At 38.4% G+C, this 11899-nt stretch overlaps 1 protein-coding gene across 1 annotated transcript in view; it reads left to right on the top strand.

Moving 5' to 3' along the window:
- Positions 1-11899, top strand: part of CMSS1 (cms1 ribosomal small subunit homolog (yeast)) — a 32229-nt gene that overhangs the window by 19410 nt on the left and 920 nt on the right. The window contains exons 4-9 of the mRNA XM_009891622.1: positions 1112-1241; positions 4067-4126; positions 4817-4919; positions 6378-6438; positions 7300-7387; positions 8993-9081. Coding sequence (XP_009889924.1) covers positions 1112-1241; positions 4067-4126; positions 4817-4919; positions 6378-6438; positions 7300-7387; positions 8993-9081 — 531 coding nt within the window. The remainder of the gene's footprint in view (positions 1-1111; positions 1242-4066; positions 4127-4816; positions 4920-6377; positions 6439-7299; positions 7388-8992; positions 9082-11899) is intronic.

Genomic DNA, 11899 nt, shown 5'->3' with positions numbered 1-11899 from the left:
TGCTGAACTTGCACTGAAGGTACCCACCTCCAAATCTGCCAAAAATGCTTCCAGGCCCACCTCATCTCTGTGTGAAATCTCTCTTTGCCTCGTAGATGCGTACTGTATTGCTCCGTCCTAGCCACACTCTCCTGGTCCTTTTCCCTTCTAGGCTTATGCTGCCATGTGTCCTTATGACGGCAAGTTCTCTTTGGCTTACGCAGCTGAGAAACCTTGAGCTGGCCTTTTCACAAATGAATCACTTCTCACTGAGAACAAGAGAGGCTTCACCTTCTTGCTGTTCTCTCAGGGCTGGCTCTATCCTTGAAAATCTGCTGTTTTCTTAAATGTTGGCAGATCATCCGGATAACAGGAACCCTGGGCTATTCTACCTCCATAATCCATTTAATTATGGGGAAAAATACAGAAACACTTTCACTTCAGTGAAAATTCAGACTCGTTACTTGCTAACATTCCTAAGGTGTAAACCACAATCATTATGAAGTCATGTCCAGGCTCTAAAAATTAGTAGTTTGGTTTAAAAAAATTGACATTTTAGAATAACAAAGCAGCTGCTGAACTCTTTCTGCTTGGCTTTTGGTTTTGTGAGCTTTTAACTCATTTTCATCACACTTGCATGGTATTCTGTGAACATAATTAACCATCTTTCCTTCCAAAATAGATAGTTACCCTGTTTTAATCAAAATATAACCAAGATCTATATAATTTGATTGCTGTTGTTATGCTCTAAGAATAGTAAATTAGAACAAATTATGAAAATAACCCTGAATTTTCAAACTGGTACTTAAGTGTAACAATAGCAAAACTCACAAAACCAACTTTCAGTTATGTTTTTGTTACAGCAGCATTTCAGGAGAGTACAGAAGACGTTTTTGGTTTTGGGCTCACAGACCATCTCATTGAAGTATTTGAACTTGTGTCTGAAGTCTGCATTCCCACTAAAGATGAAGGGAATCTTGTCCTGTTATAAGATGTCTTTCTAATTAATCTCTAATTAAGCCAATATCACTCTATAAAGTTATGGAGGAACATTTATTTACAGTGTTGTTAGCTAGCTGAAGAGCAGAAATTAAAGAAATACCATACTTACCCATTTTACTTGATTTTATAGAAGAAAATTTCTGATATTCTGGAAAAATCCACTCCAAAACCTGGTGTCCCTGCAGATCTACAAAATCTGCTTAGTCAGCATTTTGGTGAAAACCGTTCAGTGATTGAAATAGAGGAATTGAAGCTGTCAGGTAACTTATCCTATATTTAATAGATAAATAATGGTTTTTTTTTTTCAGGAACTGTTGAATTGTTTTTCTGCAGAAGAAAGGATTTTTGACACAGGTCTTGTTGTACTTTTTAATGGAAATATTTTCTTATACTGTATATTACTTTGCTGTTTAAGTAGAGATGTTCAGAATAAATGTGAGGTTTCTTGGAGCTACAGAAATTAAAAGACACATTGCTTAAATGTGTCCTTTTATTGTAGAGTATTAACTTCAGGAGCTCACTTTTCTAATATAAGTTATACGATTCCTAATAATAGCTTTCAAGATGCTAACTGAGAGAGTGAAAATGTATTTTGTTTCTGGGATTATCCGAGTCAATCCAGATGCATAATAGGAGGGCTGACAGGAGTGGACAAAGAAATAAGAAGACATCATTCTGACATGGTTGTGAGATGTTGAATGCAATGTTTTTTCAGGGAGTGGCATGAAATGAGATGGTAGTTTTGGTCCAAGTGTAAAGTGACCAAGTTTTAACCATGATGAGGACCCTCTTGGTTATGGTATTCTGTCTCCAGTTAAAAGCCAGTGATAGAAAAGACAAAGCAGGACAGAGCAGGTTTAGCTTCTATCAGTTGGAGGTTGCATTAGAGATGAAGGCAACATTGAACTTCTCTGCCTCACACTCTGCAAATAAAGAGGCACTGTCATTGTATAGACACTGTTCATTATTTGTTGGTAGTGCTCATGACGAGCAAACGGCCTGGTAAGTATACACCTTTGATACTTCTTGAACTCTTAGTGACCTGTGGCCAATATAGGAGCCTTCTAGCCCAGCAGTGGTTTCTTTCTTTTAATGTTTAAGCCTGTCTTTCTAGATAAATATGCTCGTCCTTAACATCCATGATTCTAGGTTGACCCTTCTTTATTTCTATGGGGCAGGTTCAGTTTTCTTGCTGAATCAAGAAAACCTGGAGAAGTCCCACATAGATTGCTTTGAAAAGCTTGTGTAAAATACTTTTAGACCTTTAGGGGTTTTAGCAAATAATAAATTGCTTTGGTTTCTTTCTTATTAAAAGAGTCCTTTGGGCTAGTGAAGTGACCCATTTCCATATGGATTGGCTCTTGGGTTGGATGGAGATTTTTTTTCTTTCTTTTTGTGCTGGGAGTTAGAGGCTGAGTGCCAAGGATTTTACAAACTTCTACAGCTGTCAAGTCATTCACGTCAAAGCACTGAACAAATAACAAGCAACTAGTTAGAATTGTGTGTTCTTGTTAACTGACACGGTGCAGAAGGTCAGGTTTGTAGTCAGCATGGTCTCTTGCTGCAGTCTGGAGCTATGTGATTTTTCCCCCTTTCTGAAACTGTCATTTAAAATTGTTGTTAATGCTCCAGTGTTGCTGTACTGTTGGTGAAAAGCCAGTGACTGAAGCTCACGTTCTTTAGAAATCATCTTTTGAATCGTTCAGTCATTAATGAGACAATGTATTCAGAAGAGCAAAACAACAGCAAAGATATTTTACCACTGGGAGGAAAGGACCATGGTGGGTGTGAAGAGCTTTCCTATTCCCACCAAATGCTTATGATGATGCTTCCCCACCAGCGTCAAGCGCGTGTTTTAAATGTGATTTGAAAAGTAAATCAGCTGATGATTTGTTGTACACATTTGTTGTACACATTCATTCTCTTTGGAGCTCATGTCCCAGTAAATGTCAATCTCTGGACTTAATAAAAGGGAAACAGGCAGGACTTCAGCTAGACATCAGCTACAAACCACGCTTGTCACACTGTCTGTTCCACTGGAAGTCATGGATTGACACTGCCAGCATTAGCACAGCATGCCATCCCTGTGAACCTGAATAAAGTTTGTAAGAAACCTCGGTAATTTAGTTAAAATATATGAGCAAACATCTCATTCCATAGACAAGCACTCTGAGGTGCTGTACTTCATGCAGAATGACAACAAATATGTGGGTCCCTCTGGACAGAGTTGTTGATGCTCTGCGGGAGCAGTATTGTTCCATCAGGCAAAGGACTCCTAACAACAATTGGAAGTTTTTAGACTATCTAATTTTAATCGCCATTTTAAGAACCTAGACTTTCTATATAAACACTGGAGAAAGGAAGGGCCTTCCAAAGAACCTGTTTGCACCTTCTGGTTCTTCATTGCCTCTATATGAAGCTTAAAGTTAAATAGCATGTCTGCCACAGAGTGCTTTTAAGACTTACTAGTTAACATAGAGACCAGGTAAAAGCTAGGTGCTCATTGGGAAATGAAGGAAGAGGAAGGCATTAAAATGCAGTGTACCTGTTACCATTAAGGTCAGTATAATTAGGTAGATTACCACAGTATGAAAAGCCAGAAAGAGGAACAAACTTATTGACAGGTAGATTATTGGTAGGTTCTTGCATTTACGCAGTATGAATTGTTTGGGTGTTCTACAAATGTATTCCATCATAGGTAGATTGGAGGAACAGTCTAGCACGTTGACTGTAAGGCATTTGGCTAAGACTTTTGATTGATTGTAGCAAAGACATATGAAAACTTGTTTTAAAGTATGTGATCATACCTGTGCAGCCCTGTATTCAGGGTTTCATAGTGGGTGGGAGAAAAGAAAGGAATTGCAATTGAGTTGAGAGACATTACCTTCATTGATTTATCCAATATAAAGCTTCTTGTACACGAGGCGTACATTAATCTTAGTTTCACAAATGGTAATTTATTGATGATGGATTTGAACACAGTTGTGATTTCATCAATAGAGCTAGTGGTTTACTGCAAACGTATATGCTCCTTTTATTGTTAAAAATACATCAGCGAAAGTATTTTTTCCTTTTATGTTTTCAGATTCCTGTTTTTTGCCAGCCAATGATCTCACCCACAGTTTTTCTTCATACCTGAAAGAGAGTGAGTTAAAATGTTGGATGAGATGAAAGCTGTATGGAAAACGTTGTTAATGCAATAGTATTGCTGTTTTTATCTGCACCTGAAAATATTTTTAATTATGAAATATTAATAACTTTAAGATTTTTTCATTTTTTTCATGACAGGTCTTGTTTTTATGGCTCTTTTTTACTCTCACTTTTTTGTATCAAAATGTTTTAAGGTTTCTTTTAATTGCTAGGGATTATTTGGCAGTAATTTATTATGGCTTCATAGTAAGTGTATGTATTATCTTCCAGTAAAAATTCTGCAGCTGTCCACTGGCATGAAGCTAAAGAATTTTTATTCTCTTACATATATTTATATAGAACTTTTTGTCTGGTAAATGTATCTTTTGAATTGGTTTTCTCTGATACAAATCACCATATGTGCCAAATGAAGACAATGGGCTTGTCATCTTATAAACTGGTGATTCTTAATGCTTATCTAATTTGTTCAGTTATGTGATATTTCTGTACTTTATTTATTTTGGGCATTTTATTTTCCAATTTCTCAGCCATGACTAAACGTAAAAGTGTTGCCAAAGATCCAGGCCTCATAGAAGTCAGTATGTGTGTTCTTGCTGCTGGCTACCATTCGTCATGTACTCTTGTAATTTAAAATTATGGCATGTAGTACTTTCTTTGTGTGTGTACATGGGCTTTTTCATTGCAGTCTGTCCTAAGTGGGCAAAACTCCGTAAAAACCACAAGGAGAAGAAGTCGGTGGTGATGCTGGTTATCTGCAGTTCTGCCCTTCGTTCCTTGGAACTCATCAAGTATGTCGATAGCAAATGTTATGTTGAGGTTGGCAGTCAGTCAGAGGTTTTGTCTTGGAACCACAGACATAAAGGCAAAACTGGGACACTGTCCTCTGCTAGCTAACAAATTCATTGGCTCGAACTGATGCAATATCCCTTGCTGCTTTAAACCGTGGGAGTGTGGTGTTTGGTTTTAGACTGAGGTAACACTTAGTACTTGGGTTGCATGGAAGTGCTATTTTTGTTTAAAACCAAAAATAAAGTGTAACCTATTTGGGGGAAATATGCAACACGTTATACTTGGGAACAAAGTAAATGCATAAAGCATCACGGTCCACCACGAGAAATTGTGACTTCACACCAAAGACAATGAGGACATGGCATTCCAGGGCCTCAAGTGCCAACAAGTGTGTCTGGCCTGGGGGCCTCCAAGTCTGTGTCTGTGTTCTCAGCTGGCTCAGGCTGGCAAAACTGCTGTGCAGAGATGATTTTCAGTGTTCCTTGTCCTCTTTTTTCTCTTTTCTATCCTCCCCCTTCTCATTCCAGAAGTCTTGATGATTTTGATCAATTAATGTATACCTCACAGATTTCATGGCTGTCTTTTGTGTCTTGACCTCGTTTCCTGTGGTTGTCTGTTAGTACAACATAAGACGGAGAGTTGGGAAGTTTGACTCTGTGCCACAGAGAGAAGCATAGATATGGCAGATGCGCCAGTAGTGCTTAGCCCCTGAGTGTAGATATTACCATCTGAGACTTTGGTGGTTTATATGTATACTTGTATATAAACATGTAGCTTTGCACAGAAGAAAATCGAAAATTTGGCACGCTGCAAAAAACATGCAGAGAAAGCTGTCTTGAATGACATTCAGTAAGTACTGAATATGTGGTCTCCTGCTTGATTAATACAGAACATAGAATAATTAGTGTGTGCCAAAATCGAGCATCAGAAAAACAAGCCAGGTTTTCAGACAAATTAGTTTTGGTTTACTGGACTTTGGGCAACCTCTGCATTAACAACTGTGGTAGCCTACGTTTTCCCAGCAGCCACATTGCAGGAAGATGCTGTAAAATGTAGATTGGTCCATACACAGATCTTTCATTTGTTGTGCACACACACGCATGTTCACTCAAGCATGTATCTCAGTAACTGAGATATTTTTTAATTAGATTTTGGTGATCAGTCAGTTTTGAGCTAAGTTAGCTGTGAAAGCGCAGGCCATAACTTTTAAACATTATCTGAAAAGCTATCTAAACAATATTGCCCCCTACTGATATCTGTTATTGTGTTTGTCCAGTTGTTGATCACTGTTGATCAAGTAGCAAACAAGAATGTACATAGTGTTCAAAGTACAAGCAGGGGTCATTGGGGAACTGTGTGTCTCAAGCAAATTGAGAAATGCCAGCTAGTTTTGCTTTCCTTCTGTGTGGTCTTAATCCCAGTGCTGATGCTTTCCTTTTTCATTTTTTTACTGCTAGGTCAATGACAGCATTTAAAGGGGACTGCAGAGTTCTCAAGTTGTTTGCAAAGCACATAAAGGTAAGAAAGCTGCAAGGGAATTTTGAGAGAACAACTAAACAACTAACTAGTGTTGTACCATTGTCTTTTTAAAGCATTTAGCAATACTGCCTTTCATTATAGCTCTCCTTTCTCTAGGTATAGCTTCCTTTGGTAACCCACTGTTGCAATTCAAGGAATCCAGCCAAACACCATCTCCAGTGGCTCTGGTGCAATCCTATGCAGAATGTAGATGCTTTATGCATGTGTGATGTTTTCAAGTTGTTCCACATTCCTTTGAGGTGCTCATTCAGAAGGCTTTTGCCTGTTTAAATAGAAGGTTCGCACACATAGGTTTGTAGAAGCAAACTGTACTAGCACCCATATTTGCATTCTGCCAATTAGATGCCTGAATACCCAATATCCATATCTGTTGGAGAGTGCAAGTTATGGGGATGTTGGAAGTAACAAGCAGATGTTTGGCCTTTGATACAAATACTGTCAAACACACAAATGTCACTTGCTTTATTTCACCCTTTTCCAGTGTCTTCATCCTGAAGGAGCTTAGACCTAATTCAACTTTGTCAGTTTTCCGGATATTTCCAGAGAATTTGTTTAAATGCTGAAGGATGGATACTGTTCTCACCTCCAGAAGTAGTTGGTGCAATAGCAGATTTTCAAAGTTGAAAATTACTGAACTTTTAGAGAAGCATGACACCCAGCTGGCTGTTATATTTCTTAAACTTTCTCCTAGATATATCAGTTTGACAGATGAATAGTGTTTGTTACTTGATGGTATTCTAGAAAGAGACACTATGAGATCTTGAATTTATTTCCAGCTTTTTGAGAAGAAATTTTAAAATTGTGGTTTTACTGTGGTTTGTCTTTCTCTCTTCAAATTAGATCAAAGAACAGATGAATATGTTGGAGAAAAGCATGTTCCACATTGGGGTTGGAACTCCTGGGAGAGTAAAAGCGCTAGTGGAGCAAGGTAGGAGAACAAGGAGGGTTTTCTCCATAGGTATCTTAGTCTTGGTCTCCTGAGAAGCAAGACTTCAGTCATTTTTGAATTGTTTAGGTTGATGTGAATCTGTGGATTTGGGTACTAAGCTGTAGTACTCCACTTCTACTATGTCAGTCAAAATGAGGTCAAGATTCTAGTCGTTGATTTTATGATCGGTTTAAGCTGGCATAAATCATTATTACCAGAGAAACACAGAGTAATACTTGCTCCCCTCCCCGTGTCCCGCTCCCGCCCCCCCCTCCCTCCCCTCTGCAGTCAGTGCCCACTTATTCCCCCTTCCTGCTTCTTGTGCTAACCCAAGAGTCTGTTTGGCAGCTCAATGAACTGATCCCAATTAGAACTGATCCCAATTAAAACAAAACCAGCGTGCACACAAAATCAGGTAATGAGCAGGCAGAGGTAGGGGACTTCCTCTTTTGGCAGGAATACTGATTTATGCTGACTTGAAAGTGATTGCAAAACCATGATGTAAGATTTAAAGCTCCAGGAAACCAAACACTGCAAGTAAATCAAGAGGAAATAATGGCATAAGTCATTGTATCATATGTCACTCTGAGCTCAGGGTAAACTTTTGTGAGGGGTAGATGAAGATCTGCTTGCTGATTTGATTTTATTTCTGATTTCCCTGCGATGAAATTAATTATTCTATATAAATCTCTTTTTTCCCAGATTTTGAGTAGTTTTACTTACTCAATATACATTATGTATACAAAGGAAAATAACAAAATAACAAGATAAGGTGATTCTTTCCGTTCCTCTTCCTAAGCACTGCCTTGTTCCAGCTCTGGTTTGTTCATCAGGGACTGGCTGTGGACAGAGACTCTACCACTCCTTCCAAAAGGGTACAGGATTAGCACAATTTTGTTGCTTCCTGTGCCCTCCGCTAACATTAAATAGTTAATTGCTGACTGCTCAGCATGTGAGCACATTGTCATGTCCTTTTCTTACACCTTAACACTGCAGTGCCAGGTCACTAGAGAATGGAGAGGAGTCAAAACTGATGTGAAAAACTGTGGACATCATGTAGAAGACCACGGAAAAAAAAAAAACGGGGAAGAGCTGGAGGGCCGGTTCAGAAAGGATGTTTTTTTCTTTCACCACCATTTATTTAGAGGATAAAGGAATTCTTCAGCAGCACCACTGACCTGAGTCACATTCACATAGCACCCAGTCCTGTAAATTGCTAAACACTGTCAGTTCCCATTAACAGGAGTTTTCAGGCTAGCGTCCTTGTAACTAACCAGCTCCTCATCAGCTGTGGAAATTCAACTCCTGTGGTTTCATGAAGAGGAAGCTTGAGGAATTATTTTTCTGGCAGGATGTTAGCTCTTGACAAGCCTGGCAACAGCAGTTGCTCTGCTTTTGTGTTTATCTTCCAAAAAGGCATGGGATTATGTGGTTAAGGGAGTTTGCAGTGTCACTGCATTAGTTTTCCAACCAGCGTATGTAGTACTTAAGTGTTCAAAGGTTAGTTTCCTTGGGAACAGACAGCAAAAGATGTAAAAGCCAAAAATCATTTTGATAAGCACACGTCATATTATCTCAGTAGTAAAATTTATATTGTCTTTTTAGATGGCCTGTGCTTGAACTCCACAAAATATATTATTCTGGATTGGAACTGGAGAGATCAGAAACTAAGGAGAATGATGGATATCCCTGAGGTATTGTATAAGCACCTGTATATATTATATTCTGTGTATTCATTACTTTGGATTCTAGTGCCCAGACCTTGGTCAGTAAGGTTTTATTTCTGTAAAGCTGACTTCAGTGGTCTAGAAACACAAAGAAGTCAACATTTGACTGGTAAGTCTGGACTTTCAGGTCTCAAAATCACCTCCTGAGGAAGATTTTTCCCTTTTTTGTTGTAAGTCACAGCTGTGACCTCTGAGGCTGTGCTGTGAATTTCTCCTGTATGTGCTAGATGGTTATTCTGCCTGTTCCTAGCAAGTTCTCAGTAAGAGGACTTTGTGTAAAAGTTTCCTCAAAAACAAAATAAAACTTTGGAGAAGCATCTGAGAGTAAGAGAACTTCTTGTGAGTAAATCTACAGACAATTCTCCATATTTTTTTTTTTTTTGGCAAGAGTTACGATGCAAACTGCGTAGAGCTATCCATCATTTGTAGATTCCTTTTAAGATAATTCCCCATTCTTTTCAATTCTGTAATCCAGCTTTCACATTCATTGCTGTAACAAGACTTGTTTACCATATGCTGTGGGGCATCGGCTGGTATTTAGCCAGCAGAGAGTGAAAGAGGCAGAATCTTCCACCAGTTGTTCTTAAAAAGCTCCCAGCTTCTTGCACAATGTTCCTATTTTTTAGCACGTGTAGAGCAGGCCGATATTCAGAATCTCCACGGAAAAAGGACTTTTTGTGCGTATAAGCATTAAGCTGTTTCACAGGTGAAACAAATTATCAGTTATTAATCCTTCTCTGCACTTGCCTGTGTATTTGAATGTGCTGTATTTTACAGTCCCACATACACAAAGATACACGGTCCTAATAATCTTGGATAAAGCACCCTGCAAAAAAAAATCATTGCAGAAATGAAGTAGCAAAAACACAGCTTTGCTTTTTGAGGCAAGGAGGCTCCCTCTTGTGGTAAATACATAAGGCTTTTTTGAATGGTTCTTGCACTTCCCTGTAAGTTTTTTAAAGAACAGAGAACGTGAATTCACAGACAGTAGTACAAAAGGTGCTGGTTGCAGTGGGATGGATTTTTTAAGTCACCTGAAGTAAACATACATGCAGTAGACTACAGGTGATTGACCTTAAAAAACCTGAAGATTGTATTGCTAGTATTTGATTTGGGGCTATTGAAAACCTGAACTGTCCCTTTCAGCTCAGTGTAGGTAGCATCACAGCATTTCTGCGTGTCTGTCTAGGAATATAGGCCAAAAGTTGTGACTCCAGCTGTATTTTATCAAGGGAAAATCTTAAGGCTATTTTAACATCAAAATGTTACGGCTCAGTTCAAGCTGAAACAAAGAAAGAATGTTACACTGTCATATATCATCAGCACAAGGAATAGATATTTATGTGTTATTACAGAACAGTAAACATGTGATGAAAGTCTTCAAACCTGCACTTGACTCAGGTAACACAACATACAAAAAGGTTTTTGACATCTTGAGCTATGTAAGTAGAGCATCTTGCATCTGTTTGTCCTGCTGCAGACAGAAGGCAGGTTCCTGAAAGTTATTTGTAAGGAATGTCAGTAAAAAAAGATACCCAAATAGTGGTTTTGAGATAAGGTATCTTAACATAGTAGAAATCAAGGGGATGTTTTGGCAACTTGCAGACTTGAAATATGGAATAGAATCTTAGTAAGCAGAGGATCTCACTCTCCTACTTGTATAAAAATTGTCAAATACATGCTAAGAATAGTCATAAGTTTTCTCAAAGAAGAAAGGAATTGTAGTACCAAAAAGGTAATTTAGAGAATTGGCAATTTGATGTACTATTTTCTTTCATCCATATTAGTTGTGGAGGCAAAATTGTACCCTTAATATTGGAAATGAGGCATACTGACCCATTTTCATATAAACCTCAGTTGTCAAAAATTTCTTTGCATATTTAAGGTGCTGCATTGCTAAATTTGCTTGTAATTGCATCCAGGAAGCAAGAACAGCTGGAAGCATGTGTCCATTCTACTTGCTGGTTTTGTACTCACCAGATTCAGTGGAGAATTATGTACACAGTGGAATATTCTGATAAATATATGAATTTAAAAAGACATGAATCTTCCCACATGACAGTCCTGTATCCCATCATAGCCACGTAATGGACAGTGCCCTGATCCGGTGCTCTTTCAGTTATCTCAACATCTCATTCTTTAATGCTGCTGGATTTTTTTCCTCTGTTTTTATGTCTCCCACTTCATTCATCCCAAACAATGGAGAGAAGAAAATAAAAAGAAAGCTCACAAAGAACCCAGAGGTGGGGTGAGTGAGTTTTTCAGGCTATGTCTTAGCACACTGGAGTTATACCAAAGCATAAAGCGTTAAATAAAAACTGATTGTATACTTTCTGATCTGACCGAAGGACAAGCTTCCCACTTTGAAAGCTTTGTGTGTAGATGTTGATGGCAATAGAGAGCTGTCTCATCTCCTCAAATTGCTTGTTTGTAAGATTCAAATGGAGTTTTTTCAACAAAAACAATATTGTCTACAAACAATACAAACACTGAACCTTGAGTAAGTTTGAAAAGGTAGAAAGTTTAAGTTTCAGGCTTCATGACAGGAAAAAGGTTTGTAAGAAATGGACTTATGATAGAAAGACAACTGTTTTCACTGTCATATCCATTGTGGAATAGAGACTCCTTGGACTTTCTCACATCATTTATTCCTGTGCAAAGTGAAGGCACAGAAGAATGTAGTCCTGAGAGAAAACTTGTGGTGAAGTTATGCGTAAGTGGGAAGAGGAAGCTATGAGGAGACTCTGGACTAACCATGATGATAGAGAATCTTGTGTTCCTGCTG

Source organism: Charadrius vociferus, unplaced genomic scaffold (genome assembly GCF_000708025.1).
Source record: "Charadrius vociferus isolate BGI_N301 unplaced genomic scaffold, ASM70802v2 scaffold329, whole genome shotgun sequence".
Classification (NCBI taxonomy): domain Eukaryota; kingdom Metazoa; phylum Chordata; class Aves; order Charadriiformes; family Charadriidae; genus Charadrius; species Charadrius vociferus.
The sequence above is the reverse complement of the archived record's forward strand: the minus strand, read 5'-3'. Positions and strand labels throughout refer to the sequence as shown.